Source organism: Chiloscyllium plagiosum, unplaced genomic scaffold (genome assembly GCF_037043375.1).
Source record: "Chiloscyllium plagiosum isolate Xiang-an unplaced genomic scaffold, Cpla_swu_hap1 HiC_scaffold_31, whole genome shotgun sequence".
Lineage (NCBI taxonomy): Eukaryota > Metazoa > Chordata > Chondrichthyes > Orectolobiformes > Hemiscylliidae > Chiloscyllium > Chiloscyllium plagiosum.
Window position 1 is genome coordinate 47,669,138 of NW_028270169.1, and position 18,615 is coordinate 47,687,752.

At 42.3% G+C, this 18,615-nt stretch overlaps 1 protein-coding gene across 10 annotated transcripts in view; it reads left to right on the forward strand.

Annotated features, from left to right (window-relative positions):
- gtf2ird1 (GTF2I repeat domain containing 1) overlaps nt 1-18,615 on the forward strand; it is a 214,990-nt gene that overhangs the window by 129,659 nt on the left and 66,716 nt on the right. For 9 of the 10 annotated variants that reach the window (XM_087977507.1, XM_087977502.1, XM_087977506.1 and 6 more), the window contains 7 exons: nt 1,652-1,680; nt 5,085-5,165; nt 7,179-7,268; nt 10,297-10,350; nt 11,982-12,047; nt 12,571-12,754; nt 13,690-13,745. In XM_087977507.1, the coding sequence (XP_087833633.1) occupies nt 1,652-1,680; nt 5,085-5,165; nt 7,179-7,268; nt 10,297-10,350; nt 11,982-12,047; nt 12,571-12,754; nt 13,690-13,745 (560 nt within the window). The remainder of the gene's footprint in view (nt 1-1,651; nt 1,681-5,084; nt 5,166-7,178; nt 7,269-10,296; nt 10,351-11,981; nt 12,048-12,570; nt 12,755-13,689; nt 13,746-18,615) is intronic. The other variant, XM_087977503.1, reaches the window with a different exon arrangement.

Here is an 18,615-nt window from a genome sequence, read left to right on the forward strand (position 1 = left end):
GGGATTAAGCAGAGCAGTTAAGTGAAGAGAATGGGAACATTGAGGTTGTTCTCTAAGTCGCATAGAAGGTTCAGAGGAGATTTGACAGAGGTATTTAAAATCAGGCACTGTTTTTTTCATATAATTCAGGAGAATACGTTTCCAACGGCAGTAGGATCGGTGCCCAAAAAAAAAATGTTTTTGGGTAATTGGCAGAAGGACTAAAGGCAACGTGAATGTTTCATTTTGCAGAGCAAAGACATGCAATCTGGAATATGTTGTCTGAAAGGATGGTACTTAATAACTTTGAAATGGCCGTTGAATATCACTGAAGGGAAAACAATGGGGACGGAGTTGGAGAGTGAGCCTGATTGGATAGAATAGGAATGAAGGGGCAAATCATCTCTTTTGGGCTGTCTCAGCCTGTGATCCCACATTGCACCAAAAAATGTTTGAACGGAAAACAGAATCCTAATATGCTTGATAACAATTTTTTTCCTGAAAACAACAGAAACACTGATGGGATCTCCTATTGAAGGGTTTCTCTTTAACACATGCCCCTCTCTCTTCCCCCTTCAATGAGATCTAACACCTCTTGGATTGAGGCTAAATGGATGGAGAGGTAGAAACTATCTGCAGCGTCACCTCCTCCACATTATTCCCACCACGTTCACATAATTCGCAATCAGTTTTGTGATGGGCCTCCAATTATTTAACTGTTATATGTTCCCTTTAATGTTGTATGATTGCACCCCTTGCAGTTTTTTTTTTCATTCATAGATTGTGGGTGTCACTGGCTGGGTCAGCATTTATTGCCCATCCTTTATTGCCCTGGAGGAGTTGGTGGTGAGCTGCCTTCTCAAACCGCTGCAGTCCATGTTCCACAACCATCAGCGCTGGGTACCATTTTTACCTAACACAGACAGGCTTTACTGATTCTGTACTAGAGCAAGCATTGGACAAGTGGGGAAATCTTTTGAAAAGGACTAGAGGATCTCTGATTGAAGTTCATGTAATTACGAATAGGTTGAGCAGAAGAGTCAAAAAGAGAGTTCCGCTAATGGGAGAATTCAAGACTAGGATAAAAATGTTAGGGTATTTACAGAGTAACCTTGATTATCTGAATGCCTAGGGCGAGGAGTATTTTGTTTAGATGATTGAATGTTCAGATAATTGAATGCCGGATAACACAGTTTAGCCAAGCATCTGGATCTTACGACCTTGTCCGGATAATCCGAAATTCGGATAATCGAATGCCGGATAATCGAGGTTCCTCTGTACTAATAAATCCAATAGGGATATGAAGAGGAATTTCCTGACTCAGCTAAATATGGAACTTTACCCCAAAAAGTTGTTGAGCCAAATTTTATGGATTTTTTTTTCAGAAGGAAATTAGAAAAGTGCATTAGAGAAAGAAATGTTGAAAGAATGAGATGAAGTAAATGGTGTGGAGGAGACCAGAGTGGGTGAATTATGCTGAATGGTATATTTCTGTGCTGTTTTAAGTGGTCTAATTGTTAGAAATATAATCTGGTGCTTACTATGAAGATGGTGCAGACCCTATCCAATCTTCGTCACACGGACAAATTCTAGCTGCTTATTTCATCTATGAACTCATACCCTCTATAGTGACATTTTGGAATTTGAAAAGTGTTTTTTTTTTCCTTATCAGGTCAGTGAAGATGAAAGAAGGTGAAACGGGTGAGTAACTCGTTTCTGTTTTACCCTCTGTTTGAAAGTTGCAAGTCCGGTCTTCCAAGAAGTTTTTAAAAGTTATTTGCAAGTGTTTCTGTTTCTGCATGTTCCAGTCGAGATTGAATTGTTCTTAAATTAAAGTGTATTGGAAGTGCCGAGGTTAGGAGAGCCCCAGAATGAGAGCAAATTCCTGTCCCAACACACAGCCACCTACTCTTTTTAAATTTGTTCATGGATGTGGGCATAGCTGGCTAGGCCAGCATTTGTCACTCGTCCCTTCAGAATTCACCTTCAGGAGATAGTGATGAGCCGTTGTTGTCTTGGGCAGTCGATAATCCCCACAATGCTGTCAGGAAGGTAATTCCAGAATTTTGGCTCTGGCATTTAAAGGAACGGCAATATATCATATATACTCGATTAATAGTCAAATAGTTTTGACTACTTTTTAAGGTTAAATTTATGGGGTCGACTATTACATGGATACTGCTTTTGAGGGGCTGGAACTCATGCCTGTCGAAATTCATACTGTACCTTTAGCAGAAGCCCAAATTTTCTCTAAACAAAGGAAAGAAAATGATTTATGGTAATTCTGAAAACCCAGAGTGGAACACAACAGATAGCGGACCGGAAGACTGGGAGTGGAGCAGAACAACTGGCAGACTGGAAAGCTGGAGCGGGAACGTGACGGCCGGCACACTGACTCAGTAATGTTGATCTGTGAAAACTAGGGTCGACTTTTACACAAGATACATGGAAAATTCCAGATTATTGGCCAAAAATAGGGGGTCAACTTTTACATGAGATTGACAATTACTCAAGTATATATGGTAAAGGAACAGCAATATGTTTCCAGGTCTGGGTGGTGTGTGGCTTGGAGGAGACTGTGCAGGGGCTGATGCTCCTATGTGTCTTCTATCCCTTGGTCCAATTCTAGTTGGTAGAGGTCACACATTTGTAGGGTGCTGTTGAAGGAGTCTTGGCGAGTTGTTGCGGTCCATCTTGTAGATGGTGCACGCAACTGATACTGTGTGTTTGTGGTGAAGAGAGTGAATGGTGAAGGTGATGAATGGGGTGCCTATTAAGTGGGCTGCTTTGTTCTGGATAATGTCAATGTGGAGATACACCCCTGCATACAAATGGATAGTATTACTGTTGTATGTCTGGTAAAAAGCAGGCAGGCTTTGGGGAAACTGGAGGTAAGTTACCTGCCACGGAATTCCCAGCCTCTGACACTTACTGCAAAAACAGGAGCATCCTCGAGGCCAGTCTGGTGCAGGAAAACGGCTCCTCCCTGTTTTAGTGGTGCTGTTTCTCACTATGAAGTGTCTGCAGCTGAGGATACATTGTTACTCATTCTGTATTTTTAAATATACAAAAACAAGTTGCATTTCCTTTGCTGTGGTTTTGTTTCAAGATCTTTCTTTTAATGGTCAATAAAATCTTTTAGTGATTTTGGCATTGCACATGATAATGTTCTTCAAACAACTAACTCGTTCCTTCTCTTTTTGTTAATTTAACATGAGTCCATTTAGAATCAAAGTGATGTACAGCACAGAAACAGACCCTTCAGTCCAACTTGTCCATGCCAACCAGATATCCTAAATTAATCTAGTCCCATTTGCCAGCACTTGGCCCATATGCCTCTAAACCCTTCCTATTCATATGCCTATCCAGATTCCTTTTAAATGTTGCAATTGTACCAGTTTCCACCACTTCCTGTGGCAGCTCATTCCATACATGCGCCACCCTCTGCGTGGAAAAAGTTGCCTCTTGGGTCCCTGTTAAATCTTTCCTGTCTCACCCTAAACTTTCCTCTCTAGTTTTGGACTTTGGGAAAAGACCTTGTCTATTTATCCTATCCCTGCTCCTCATGATTTTATAAGCCTGTATAAGATCACCCCTCAGCCCCTGACACTCTAGGAAAAATAGCACCAACCCATTCAGCCTCTCCCTATAGCTCCAATCCTCCAACCCTGGCAACATCCTTTTAATTCTTTTCTGGACCCTTTCAAGTTTCACAACATCTTTCCTCTTGTAAGGAGACCATTAATGAATGAAGTATTCCAAAGGTGGCCTAATGTTCTGTACAGCTGCGACATGTTTCCCAACTCCTATACTCAATGTACTGACCAATAAAGGCAAGCATACCGAACACCTTTTACACGTATTGATCACTCTACTACTTTTAGGACAGGGCATTAAACACAGGATTTTAATAATAACACCCTAGTAATTCCTATCTGTATGCTAAAATGTGGCATTGCTGGCTTGAAGTTTGTTTAATTGAGTCTGACAGTGCTAGATCTAAGGAACATCAGTGTAATAACAGCCTTAGGCTGAGAGCTTAATAGAAATTAGCCTTTCCAGGCAAAAGTACATTGGTGAGCCATACCCAATGTGGTATCTATTCAATTCTATCATCTACTGAAAGAGAGGTTAAGGTTATCAAAAGATCAAATCTGACATAGGTGATAGGTGGAATCAATAGGAATAGGACCTTACAACACCATTTGGGGAAATTGCTTACCGGGGGAGATTTGACAGGTGGGAGGGGGAAGATTGATATTATATTCTGGAGTCCTATTGTCTCAAAACTCGCTGTTGACTCATGCTTGAAAACGGAGTACTTTTTTGCACTGTTTTTATGGTGGAGCAGACTCAATGGGCTGAATGGCCATCTTCTCCTTCTGTAGCTTATGGTCTTATTAGAAGTTGGAATAACTTGAGGAAAGTCCATGATGGGTTTTGCTGGAAGGAGCAGTTTAGTGATCGTTTCAGCTACTTGTTTCAATTTTTCTGGCAACTTCCAGGGTAGAAGGAAGGCAAAAGTCTAATCCTAGGATCCACAAGTAATTCAGGGTGACTAGTGGGCTTCTGGCAGATGTACAAGAGGGAGACTTTCAAATGCTCTTGCCTTTTCTTCCCTCTCTCCCTCCCAGCTTGTGCCTGGCTCATTTCCTCACTTAGGCAGCTGTGACAAGTCACTGGGAAGGAACCACGAGTCGCAGAGATGATGGCATTGTGGCTATGTCATTTGGCTAGTTAGCCCACAGCCTAAACTAATGCTTTGGGGACAAGGGTTCAGATCCCACCATGGCTGTTGGTGAAACTTAAATTCAATTTGTAAATCATAAATTTATAAATATGAAATGAGTCTCAGCAATGGTGGCTGTGAAACCATCGTTGATTGTTGTCTAAACATTGCAGCTTCAGTAACTCCACAGTAACTCTCTGACTCTAAATGCAGCTGATTCTTAAACATACGTCCCTTGAAAGAATGATATGAGACACATTCTGTGGCAAAGCATGGCGTCCTGTACCAGCGAGTTTGTTCACCCGTTTGTGAGCATGCTGCCCACAAAGCTAATGGCTTTCTGATGATCAATTTCCTCTTCCACTTCCACCCACAGGTGCCTCCATTGATCTGTCAACAATGAAAAAAGTGAAGACAGAGCCGGAAGATTCAGAAATCATTCAAATTACTGTTCAAGGTAAAAAGTAAATAAACCCTACCTTGGGGGGGGGGGGGGGAGTAACAATTGAACAGATTTGACTGCATGATTTGATTATCTTTTGAAATGCAGTTAGAGACACATTTGAAGCTCCCACATTAATGGCGACGGCAGAAAATTCTGGTGCAAGCATGATGGGCTGACTAGTCTCCTCTGCACCGCAACAATATTGCAAATAAATTGGTATCTTTGCTAAAAACAAAAATTTGTCATTGCTTGTCTCCGGCATCAATTCACGTTGTCTGACCCCTTTTCTGTTTGATCGTCATTGACTCCTGGGCAGGATGTGTACCAATTCGGGACAAATTTCCATATTGACCAGCCAGGTGCTCCAAACGGGCAGCTGGGTGTAAAAATGGGGAAAGGTCTGAAATTCAGAGCCAGTCTGTTTAAGCCATCAGTCAGTGGCGCTATTTTGACAGCCCCATTTTATAATGAACGTGAAGGCAGTGGAGAGGAGGCAGAGTACCTTACTGCAATGGAGCAACAATGAGAGGTTTAAACAAAATTAGAATGAAACTCATTCCCTTCTGGTGGAAGTGATCAATGTTATGGAAGCTCTTGATGAGGTAAATCAGCAATAAGTACTTCCACTGAACAACAAATCGGGACATCAATTAAAGATAAAGGGAATTTATTTTTCGTTGTGTGCAGGTTTTTAGGGTGTGGATCAGTTGACCAGAAACCATGATGGAAACAAAATGTCGAATAGTCATTGAAAAGGAAATGGATAAATCTTTTTCAAACCAGTATTGGTATTGAGGGAAAGGCAGGAGCAGAATACTAAGCGGAACACGGTGGCTTAGTGGTTAGCACTGCTGCCTCACAACACCACAGTCCCAGGTTCGATTCCAGCCTCGGGCGATTGGCTATGTGAAGTTTGCACATTCTCCCCGGGTCTGTGTGGGTTTGCTCCAGTTTCCTCCCACAATCCAAAGATGTGCAGGTCAGGTGAATAGGACTTGCTAAATTGCCCATAGTATTAGATGCATTAGTCAGAGGGAAATGGGTTTGGGTGGGTTACTTTTCGGAGGGTTGGTGTGGGTTGGACCAAAGGGCCTGTTTCCACACTGTAGGGAATCTAATCTAATACATCTTTCAGAGGGCCAGCACTGGTATGATAGGCAGAATGGTCTCCAATGGTGCAGTGAATTCTGAAAATGCTTCCTAAAATGTGGATCTCTGCTTCTGCTAGAGAGGTGTGAATTGAATGTATGTTCTCTGCAAGATTATGACTGAGCAGCAGAGGAGTAAATAAAGGTTAAAGACAAATTGTTGATGTCAAAGATACATGTTGCTTCTGTAAAATAGCATCCTGTAGCAGTCAAGGATGTCTGTGAGGAAGTACTGACACCAAACTGTCATCCTGCTTCTCTATTCGTTGTTCGAGTTCAGGGACAAAATGAACCAGATGCAAGAGCTGAGTCAGCCAGATTTTTGTCCTTGTTCTTATTGCACTTTGCAATCATGTTACTTATCTATGCATATTTTAAAAACCATACATAACCAGATATTTTCTGTATCATTTTGTATGTTCAGAGCATTCCTCCACATTTTGCACTTTTTTTTATTGGTAAAGGTGACATTAGACAGCAGGTAGGAACATTTTCAGAGGATTGCAATAGTCACCTGATGGAGATTGCTGCTGATTAATGTCCTACTTTTGTTAAAAGCCAGGAGCTGACAGTGAGGAGCAGGGAAGTATGGTAGTTACTGCAGCCTGATAGAGGGGAGTGAATGCTGCAGTGAATTGGTCAAGCAGTGTGTGAATAAATATAAATAATGCTGCTGTGCTATTAAAGTGGCAGCCCTGAGTGAAACACTCATGAGTGGACATGAGGGATTGGTCATTTTTCTTTGCTGTTTATTTTACCAAATATATGTGTGTGAGAGAAAAAGTGAGAGAGTGGGATTACACAAAGCTGTAGATCATCCACTGTCCCAGCCGGTTCACTCTCACGGAGTAACCTGTTCTTCTGCTTCTCCCGACAGATCCACATACGACCTCGGAAGACATCAGTGAAAACCTGTCGGCTAAGTCCCCCTCTGAGGAACCCAGCATATTGCTGGAATCGCCGTCAGGTGCCTGACCTCTCCTTGTAACTTAGTGACGATAGATTCAAAAAGAGACTTGCTTTCAGATACCACTTTTCCTGACCACCAGCCATCTCCAAGTGCCTTAAAGCCAATGAAGTACATTTTTTGTGAAGTGTAGCTCTATTCTAGGAAACATGGCCATCAGTAGATGCTCAGCAAACTTCCTCAATGAAACAATGAGGCTATAAGGTCTACATAGTTTGTGAAGAGATGATGACTGAGGGTAAAATATTGACCAAAACCACAGAGTAATGTCTTTGGATCTCTTGCATCTTTTACATAAACCGAGGACTCGGTTTAACATTTCATCAGAAAGATAGCAACTCCAACTGTGTAGCACTCTGCTGGTATGGGCACTGGAATTTCAGCCTTGATTTTTGGGCGGCACGGTGGCACAGTGGTTAGCACTGCTACCTCGCAGCGCCAGAGACCCGGGTTCAATTCCCGCCTCAGGCGACTGACTGTGTGGAGTTTGCACGTTCTCCCCGTGTCTGCGTGGGTTTCCTCCGGGTGCTCCGGTTTCCTCCCACAATCCAAAGATGTGCAGGTCAGGTGAATTGGCCATGCTAAATTGCCCGTAGTATTGGGTAAGGGGTAAATGTAGGGGTATGGGTGGGTTACGCTTCGGCGGATCGGTGTGGACTTGTTGGGCCGAAGGGCCTGTTTCCACACTGTAAAGTAATCTAAAGTAATCTAATCTAAAAAAAATTTTTGTGTTTCAACTCTGGAGCAGGACTTGAACTCTCAAACTGTTGATTAAGAGGTACATTTGCTGCCATTTGAGCCACAGCTGACTTTACATTGAATTCTTCAAAAATAAAGATTATACTTCTGCTGTACCGGCCCCAACTCCATCCCAATAGTTCACTATTGGGCTGCTCTGTTGGTGGATGAACCTGGCAGGTGGGCCTTTTGGAAACAGTTCCAGCTGGCACAGACCGTCTGATTTGGTTTGAGATCTACTCCTAACCACTGCTAAGCTGTCCCAGCACCTGTATGTGCTGTGGACTTGAGTTTCATAGATGTTTGTAGCACAGAAGGAGGCCATTCAGCCCACTGTGTCAATGCTGGTCAACAAAAATCTGGCTACATTAATTCCATTTTTCAGCTTTTGGTCCCTATTCCTGGACATTATGGAAATATGTGACTATTTAAATACTGCTTAGAATGTTACAAAGGTTTCTGGCTTGACCGCTCTTTCAGATAGTGTGTTCAAGACTTCACCCACCCTCTTGGTGAAAATACATTGCTCCTCCACTCTCCCTTTCACCTTACTTTAAATCTTGATTACTGACCCCTCTACTAATGGAAAAGTGCTTTTCTATCCCCCCCCCCCCCCCATCTCTGCCTCTTATAATCTTATATGCATCTATCAGGTCCCTTCTCAACCTTCACTGCTGTTGGGAAAGCAACTCCTGCCTATTCCAATCTACCCTCACAGCTCAAATCCTTCAACTCCATCACCATCCCCATAAAGCTCCCTCCTGTGCAGTCAGATCCTTTCTATCATGTAGTGACCAGAACTGCACTCCAATTGTGGCCTGATTGCATCTTAGAATGTTCCACCATAACCTCCCTGCACTTGTATTCTGTGCCTCAACTAATAAAGTCTACGTATACCATATGCCTTCTTAACCAAGTTATCTACCTGTCCTGCTACCTTACGCGATCTGTGAATATGCACACCAGGATCTTTTCGATCTTCAGTATTTTCCAAGGTCCTGTCATTCATAGTGAAATCCCTTGTTAGCTCTCCCCATGGATTTAGTTGCAGAGGTCTACAGCATGGAAACAGGCCCTTCGGCCCAACTTGCCCATACAGTTTAAACTAGTCCCATTTGCCTGTGTTTGGTCATATCTCTCCATACCTAGCCTATCCATGTACCAGTCTAAATGACAAAATTGCACTCACTTCCACCACTACCTCTGGCAGATCGTTCACACTTACCACCCATCTGTGTGAAAAAAATTGCCCCTCTGGACTCTTTTGTGTAAATCCCCTCTCATCTTAAACCTATGCTGTCTAGTTTTAGAATCCCCTACTGCAGGGAGAAAGTATCACCTATCTATTTTACCTATGGCTCTCATGATTTTAGAAATCTCTATAAGATCATTCCTCAGTCTCCTACACTCAAAGAAACCAAGTCCCAGCTTATGCAACCTCTCCTTATAACTCAACCTTCAGGTAACATCTGAGTAAATCTTCTCTGCCTCACACGTTTAATTCTGCTTTGCCACTGCTCTGCCCAGCTGACCAATCTGTTGATGTCTTTCTGCAATTTACAGCTATTCTCTTCAAGATTTACCACCCTGTGGTCATGTTATTAGATTAGATTAGATTAGATTACTTTACAGTGTGGAAACAGGCCCTTCGGCCCAACAAGTCCACACCGACCCGCCGAAGCGTAACCCACCCATACCCCTACATTTACCACTTACCTAACACTATGGGCAATTTAGCATGGCCAATTCACCTGACCTGCACATCTTTGGACTGTGGGAGGAAACCGGAGCACCCGGAGGAAACCCACGCAGACACAGGGAGAACGTGCAAACTCCACACAGTCAGTCGCCTGAGGCGGGAATTGAACCCGGGTCTCTGGCGTTGCAAGGCAGCAGTGCTAACCACTGTGCCACCGTGCCACCCACTGTGAAACTTTTTGGTCGTACCCCTTGCCTTTAATTATAGATCATCCTGTGCACTTGTGTTTTGTTACAACTGAAGCCAACTGGCCTTATGAAAGCTGAGTGTGAGTTTCTCTATTTAATGACTAGCTTATGATAGCTGAACGCGGTGACTCCAATTTTGTCATGCTGCTTTGTACAAGCCACATTTTAACTCATAACACCATGGGGACAGTCCTGGAAGCTAACGATTGGCATGGAGATAAGCCCAAATATACTCCAAATTGTTCAGTCAGAGAAAGTTTTCTGTCTCTGGATCACTGAAAATGTCCTGCAAAATATCTGTGACTAACTGCAGCCCTGACCTGTTTCCTGTTTCTGACCTCAGATGCTGCACAGGACAATGCTTCTAATCATGAAGATCAACATGTACTGGTGAAAGGTCAGTAATTTGTGACTCTTAACTGCCATTTGAGGCTGATAAGATGCTGCTGGTAGGAAGTCCCCTGGAGAATGATCTTGTGATTATGGTATCGGAACTTAGCACAGAGAGCAACCCAAAAACAAAAGGAGGAGAAGAATCTGTTGAAAGAAAGAAGAATGTGTCTTTCTGTAACGCTGCTTGTGGTTTCAAGGTGTCCCAATCTCACAGCAGCTGCAACCACAGCAAGATCCCACAGAGAATGAACAGTTCATCTGTTTGCAGTGATGCTGGTTGAGAGAGATCTTCACCTTGATAGTAGGAAGCATTCTCTTTTTTGCTGCAAGGTGTTTATGTCCACCCAAGAGGTGAGACAGATTGTTGTGCTTCTCTGTAAAGGTGACACCGCTGACAGGGCAGCACTCCCTCGGTTTTCTGTTTTAACTTTTGAGTTCCGATCTGCAGTTGGTCATGAATTCACAAACTTCTAACTCTGATGTGAATGTTACCAGTTGACTGAGGCTGTTGCCTCAGGTTTTGCATTAATTATCTGTTCAAAGATACTGAGAGATGTGACTTAGTAGTTAGTGAAAGGGTTAATGCTGTGGGGTGCCATAAACATCACCTGATGTGATAGTTCTGTGCTCCAATCCATATAAATCTCGAAAGAGTGAGACCTAATATCAGGTCTCTGTAACCTAGACAATCATATTTGTAACCTGTAATGAACTGCTGCAATGCAATAAACTAGACCTTGTTAACTACAAGAGACTTCTGTAGTTAGACTGGAAAGGTGGCTGCTCTCTACCACACTGGACTGAACAGGCCCTGTCCTCTTCCTCTGTTTAATGTGGACAATGACAGCAAATAGCATTGTGAGATAGCATAGCCCTACAGTGAGAGAGTCATAGAACACCCAGCCATGAAGGCGTAATGAAGGACAAAGGTGTCTGGTATTGTGCATGGCAAGTGTTAAAAATGACGCAGAGGGAAGGTTTGCTCGAACTATCCAAGGCACTGGCTGGCATACTGTGGACAATTTTAGTTCCCTTACCAAAATAAGGGAGGCAGCCCAGGGAAGGTTCACTCTGTTGATCGTGGATATGGAAGGGAATTTTTGTCAGAAGATGTTGAGTCAGTTGGGCTTATACACATTAGAGTTTAGAAGATGAGACACCCTTGTTGAAACTAAAGGTTCTTAGGGACTTGACAGGGTGGGTGCAGCAAGATTGTTTCCCCTTCTTGGGGAGTCCAAGACCAGAGAGCATAATCTCAGAATAAGGGGCAGCCCGTACAGGAAATGGTGAGGAGGAATTTCTTCTGTCAGAGGATGTTGAATCTGTGGCTTTCTTTTTCACAGGGGCTGTTGAGTCTCGATCATCAAGCATATTCAAGGCTGAGATAGATTTTTAATCAGTGAGGAAATCGAGGGTTATGGGGGAAAAGGCGGGAAAGTGGAATTGAGGATTATCAAATCGGCCATGATCACATTGAATGGTGGAGAAGACTTGATAGGCCGAATAGCTTACTTCTGCTCCTGTGTTTTATGATCTTGATGTCTAACTGTCACTAAATTACCTTGATACTAATCTTGCTTTCTGACTGATGTCCCAGCTATTATATGACTTTTCTGATACTGTACTTTCCTTCAGAAGAATGGAATGAAAAGATAACGCAACTGAGGAAGCAGGTTGAAATCCTTTTCGACAGAAAGTACGGTGAGTTAGAAGGCATTGTTAATATTGCATATCATTTACCAGGTAGAACTACACTAGAGACTTGAGGCCTTGATTATTAAACTTAGCTTGGAAATGACTGCACTGTTGGAGTTCTTTCTTCTCCTCACAATAAAGAATTATAGAATCCCTACAGTGTGGAAATAGGCCATTTAGCCCAACAAGTCCACGCTGACCCATCGACGAGTAACCCACCAAGACCCATTCCCCTACATTTACCCCTGATTAATGCACCTAACCAAAACATCCCTGAACACAATGGGCAGTTTAGCGTGACCAATCCACCTAACCTGCACATCTTTTGGACTGTGGGAGGAAACTGGAGCACCTGGAGGAAACCCACGCAGATACAGGGAGAGTATGTGCAAACTCCACACAGGCAGTCGTCCATGGCTGGAATCGAATCCGTGTCTCTGGTGCTGTGAGGCAGCAGTGCTAACCACTGAGCCATCATGCCGCCCTCATTCAGCCTTTAAAGGTGTTACCACTGCCATTTCTATTTCAGGTGAAGCAATGGGGCTTTCTGATCCAGTGAAGATCCCCTATTTGAAATTCCAGTCCCATCCTGAGGAATTGCTTGTGGACGGTTTGCCAGAGGGTATCCCATTCAGGAGACCCAATTGCTTTGGAATTTCGAAACTCCAGAAGATTTTAGAAGCGAGCGAGGGCATTCAGTTTATCATCAAAAAGTAAGAATTGTCAGAAACGCGGTGAATGAGTAACTGCTTGATGATGCTGGAGCAAGCCTTGAGATAGAAAAAATGCTCCCAGCCCCACACCTTCATTAGGACAGTGCATGTGAAACAAAAAATCAATTTTCACCATTTGAACAACTTCTCATGCCCTCCCTCGTCCCTGGTTAATGAGCCTGTTCTGCTATACCAGCAGCTGCTTTCAAAGAGAAAACTGATAAAAGGTTAGAAGATGTTGAATTTAGGGTATGCTGCAGAGTGTCAAGTAGAAAGGGTTGTGCATGTGAATGTTACTTCAGGAATATATGCCATTTGAAAGTCACTTGGAAGCAACTAAATGCCTAGTTAGCCAAGGAATCAATCATGGTAAAAGTAAAAGCTGACCGCTTTCCATTATTTTGCTAAATTAGGAATTCCCAAAAAGAAAGAACCCAGTCACGAATTCAAAAATCATGTCCCCTTGTCATCTCTTGCCTGGAGGAGAAGATCTCCTTTCTATCCATTGGCAATATAAAATTATCCACCCCTACTCCCTCCTCATTGCCTCCATCTTCTCTTTCCAGTTGACGAGGTTATAGATTAGCTTGTGACATCTATACTTTTGATATCGTTCAAGAACATTCCTCCAAGTTTCTACTTGTGGGAAAACTAACGAACACCTCCCTTATTTGGGATCCAGGATTCTGAATGGAATGATTAAACTCTAACAGTTCGTAGTAATGGCATCCTTCCCATCAGGCACTCCTGACAGGAAATGCTGTAAAACCCTACCAGCAGTGGGACATTGGTCGTAATTTTGAAATCAGCCTCCTCATCGCAGGCTTTTTGTGGAGATTTTTCTTCCCTTGATGCTTTTGGTTTGAAAATAACTCGATGCTTTTTATTTGATTGAAGTTAGGTTTCTCATTAATATGCTGAAATTATGCTTGCAGACCACAACTTCTACTTGAAGGACAAGAATCGTGTAAGGAGAAAAAGAATGCAGTAGGTAAGAAAGTAGAATGCAGCAGCTCAGGTGGAGCAAACCGTCAGATCCAGTTCTGGCAGTTGGAGAATTTGAGTTCAGACTTTTAAAATAAATTTCTGGAAATTAAAATGTAATATCAGCAAAAGTGGCCACAAGGATATAGTAATTGTAAATATCCAACAGATTCACTCATCCCTCCTCATGGAGAGAAATCTGATTTTTCCTTTAATGACCCAATTGTGACTGCAGTCACATATCAATAACATTAGCTCCTAACCTCCCTGATGAGGAGACAAACTCCATTTTGATCCAACTCTATGAAACTAGGAAGGACCATAAATGAAGGCCGTATTCGAAATGTCCCCATTCTGAGAGCATGTTCTTGAGAAATACCAGCTTTGAGTGCAATTGGTGCTTTTTAAATTTAAAATGCTTCTAATTTCTTTGTTTATTTTTCTTGACTCCAGTGCTTGGGTTAAAAGGTGATACCAAGGATCTGCTCCCAGTTCCTGGATCTTGCTCTGCTGCCTGGGCCTATCTTAGGCAGTCTACAATGAATCCGTCCCTGTCTTGCTCACATGTGAAATGATCTCCACCTAGGGATTTAGATCATACATGAACTAAGAGGGTGATGGTGTGGATCCATTGTGGTCCGCAGCAATGGTGTCAGACGGTAAATAACAGTGAGCTCTGAAATCTCTGAAGGAATATCCTGGTATGAAATGTGCCCAATGTGTGATTAATTGGTCAGGCCTGCATTATCTCTTTCAAATCTAAATGGTCAGGCATCACTGTATACTTCCATCTTTTTTTGTTTGTTTTCTGATTTGTTCTCCCTCGCATTCTCTGGCAAAAGACTCACATACAATCGGAGTCGAGTACTGTGCACCTTAATGAGCAGGGAGATTACATTTCTGTGTTTTTATTTTACTCTGCACAATAAAAAATTGTGTAAAGTTTTAAGGGTCTTTTAATCCTGGAATGGAACACTGCAGCAATGTTTCAGATCAGAATGCCTGATTGAAGAACAGAAGTTAGAAATGTAGTGAGATACTAAGTTTGCTAATTTTTTTTAAAGAAGTTACAAAGAGATTGATAAACTCAGTCACATCCATATCTATATCTAAACTTCTTGACGATATAGGTCTATATGGCACACTCCATTTGAGTCCTTGCACATGCTATATTCACTTTCACCACTGGATGGTGGTGTGGCCTCCAAAATCAACCTGAGAAAATAACAATGTGTGGAGAGATGTTTTACTGAAGAGATAAGTCCCAATGTGCTCATTTGCATGTTATTCAACCGTACGTTACATGAAGAAAGATAATTGAGATTAATTGACCCAAGGCTGGGATGGAGTGGTAGCTTTTAAGGAGCAACTTAAAGCAGAGAAGAGGCAAAGAGGTTTATGCAGAGAATTCCCAGATTAAGACCTTGACAATTGTAGAAACGGCCACCAGTGGTGGCGTGAATCAGATTACTAAAGAGACCAGAGTTGGAGGATGGCACAAAAATTAATATTGAGGCGTTGCTAAACCGGAACCTATATAAGATAGCTCTTGGCATGTTGAGGTGATCAGTAATGGGTAAACGAGACTCCGTGTAAGTTGAGAGGTAGGCAGTGAAATTTGAAATGTGAACAGTTTGGAGTTTAGCCAAGGGATTATTTGAGTAGTGAATGCTGAAGGTTTCAGCATCAAGTGAGCTGAGGCACAGGTCGAATCAGGTGATGAAATGCAGGCAGTCTTGATGATGGGAAGCTTGGGATGTTGGAAACTGCTTTCCTCGTCTGATGTGGCATCAAGGTAGTGAACAGTCTGGCTGAGCCTCTGTGAATTGCCTGAAGGCAATTGTTCTGTTGGAAGATGAATTCTTACCACTGCTTGTCCTGGTGTAAGATGGCAGATTTACTGCTGCAATTTTTAGAACCTGGTTGGACCAGTGTAGATGAGGAAAACCATTTGTTAGTCTAATGAGAAGATGTTCTCATCTTAAACAATATGTAGGTTATTTCTGAAAGAAACAAGGGTCTGGCTCATGCACATTGTCACTGAAACTACGAGAGAGACCCCAGAGAGAGAAAACTGCTCCCACGCCCATGTCAATATGATATCATCATCTGGTAAGGTTTAATCCATTCCTCAGCGTTAACTGTTCCAAGCTTTCAGACCCTTTACAACAGTTAATGAGTGGAGCTTGTGGAACAGTTTGAAGAGGCTTCAGTCTTCCTGGTATTTAATTGGGGAAGATTGCTGCTCATTTACTGCTGGATAGACAATCTGATGAAATGGAGATAGCGAAAACGAGAGGCTGAATAGGCTGGGGCTATTTTCCCTGGAGCGTTAAAGGCTTGAGGGGTGACCTTATAAAATCATGAGGCGACATGGATAGTATGAATAGTCAAGGCCTTTTCCCCAGGGTAGGGGAGTCCAAATCTAGAGGGCATAGGTTTAAGGTCAGAGGGGTGCAATCTTTAGAACCTGGTTGGTAAAATCAAACACGGTGTTACGGAGAGAAGTCAGAGAGAGGGAGGGTCAGCCTAGACCTGCTTCTCTTGGGTCCAGCAGCTTCACAACTGTCTGACTGCTTTCAGTGAATAGCCAGACCAAACCAGAGAAAAGCTGAGCTGGAGAACTGGTCACTCACCTTTCATTGTACAAGTGTTTTTTAAAACTTAAGAGCATTTCATCTGAGGCAGTATCTGTTAGCTATAATCAAATTGGCCCTAAAACCCATTGAAACCTAGACATTTTAGAGCCTGTGACTTTATAACATCCTGAAAAATGACCAAGGACAACATAACCTTGTTAAAAGAGCAGCAGCATCACACCTCCCCCTTTAAACAAAATTAACCATCAATATCCAAAGATGGCTTCATTTTAAAACCCTTTAATCTTAAACTGTTTGTGCACTACATTACGTATATACACTACATTGACAATAATCATGCACTACCCCATTCTGTTTCAGTCCATTTACTCCTGCCACCAAACGCCTCGGTTTCTCATTCAAGTCTCGACAATGCATCAGCAATCACGTTTAGTCAGCCTGCCACATGCATAATTTTCAAATTCAATCACTGGAACAACAGTCTGGAATATTTGACATTAAATTTCTCCCCGATCGTCACTGGGTTAGGGTCAGTATATATGATTGTCTCAGATACATTATTGGTAATATAAACACTGAAATGTATTGTCAACACCAAGTTCAAAGTCTCCTTCTCAACTGTTGAATATTTCTGCTGATGAATATTCCGTTTCCTGGAGAAATACCCGGGTCTTTCTATAGGTCTTTCTATCTTCTCTTCGTCTTCTTGCAAGAGCACAGCACCGACACCCACATCACTCGCATCGATAGCCACCTTGAATGGCTTTGTATAGCTAGGTGTGGCTAATACCGAGGCAGTGGTTAACACAGCTTTCTGACTGTCAAATGCCTTCTGACAGTCGGCTGTCCACTGAAACTTCTTGCCCTTCTTTAGCAATTCAGTGAGTGGAGCAGCCACACTGCTAAAATTTGGTACGAGTTTTCGATAAAATTCAATCCCAGGAACTGTAGAACTGCTCTTATTGTCAATGGTATGGAAAACTCCCAAATTACCTTTTGTTTTTGCATCCTGTGGGGCATTTGTCCATATCCAATAACATGGCGCAGGAAGGTGACTTAAGCTTTCGCAAATTCATTTTCAGCTAGGTTTACCAACAAGCCTGCCTTCCGAAGTCGATCAAACAAGTCCGATAAATATTGCAAATGCCCTTTCCATTTGAGACTAAAAATCACCAGGTCATCAATATATGACAGAGTTGGGTTGTCTGGCAATGACCTTATTGGTTAATCTCTGAAATGTGGCTGGCATATTTTTTATACCAAACAGCACGACTTTAAACTGATACAGTCCATTCGGTGTTACAAAAGTCAAAGTTGCCTTCGCCCTTTCTGACAAAGGTACCTGCCAGTATCCTTTTGAGCAAGTCCAACTTAGAAATATAAGTGGCTTGTCCCACCTTTTCAATACAGTCTTCCAAACATGGGTTTGAATGTGCATCAGTTTTTGTAACTGCATTGACTTTGCGATAGTCCAGTAACTGTAACTCACTTCAGTAAAGTTGTCTTGGAGCGTGCGTTCAATCTCCTTTTGAACCTGTGCCAACTTTAGAGGGTTATGCCTACAAGGATGTTGCTTAATTGGAACAGCATTTCCTATATCTACATCATGCATAATTCGATTAGTACTTCCCAGCTTATTTCCACATATCTCCCCGTATGATATTAATAACTCTTTCAGGTCATTTCAATTTTTCTCTGGAAGGAAACTCAATAATTTTTGACAACTTCCTCATTGTCCAATTTAATTTGAGGAATGTCCAATTCAGAATCCTCTGAACTTGGTTTCTCACTCTCTATTGTAAACACCAACACAGTCTCCTTTGGATTTCCTTCCCTGTCAAAATACCTATTGAGCATATTCACATGACATACTCTGTGAGATTTCTTTCTGTCTGGAGTACTTATTAAATAGTTCACTTCATTCAATTTCCTTTTGACTTGATAAGGTTCACTAAACCTTGCTTTGAAAGGTTCACCTATCGCTGGAAGTAACACTAACACCTTATCTCCGATAGTAAAATTGCAAGTTTTTGATTTCTTGTCTGCTTCCTGTTCCATTGTATGCTGTGATACTTTCAAATGCTGTCTAGCCAACTGCACTACTCTATTTAATCGTGCCCGAAAATTTGACACACAGTCCAAATATGTGGTCTCTGAATTCTGACTTAACAATTTCTCCTTAATCAGTTTTCAGCTGTCCTCTCACTTCATGCCCAAAAACTAATTCAAATGGACTGAATTTGGTTGATTCATTTGGTGCATCTCTGATAGCAAAAA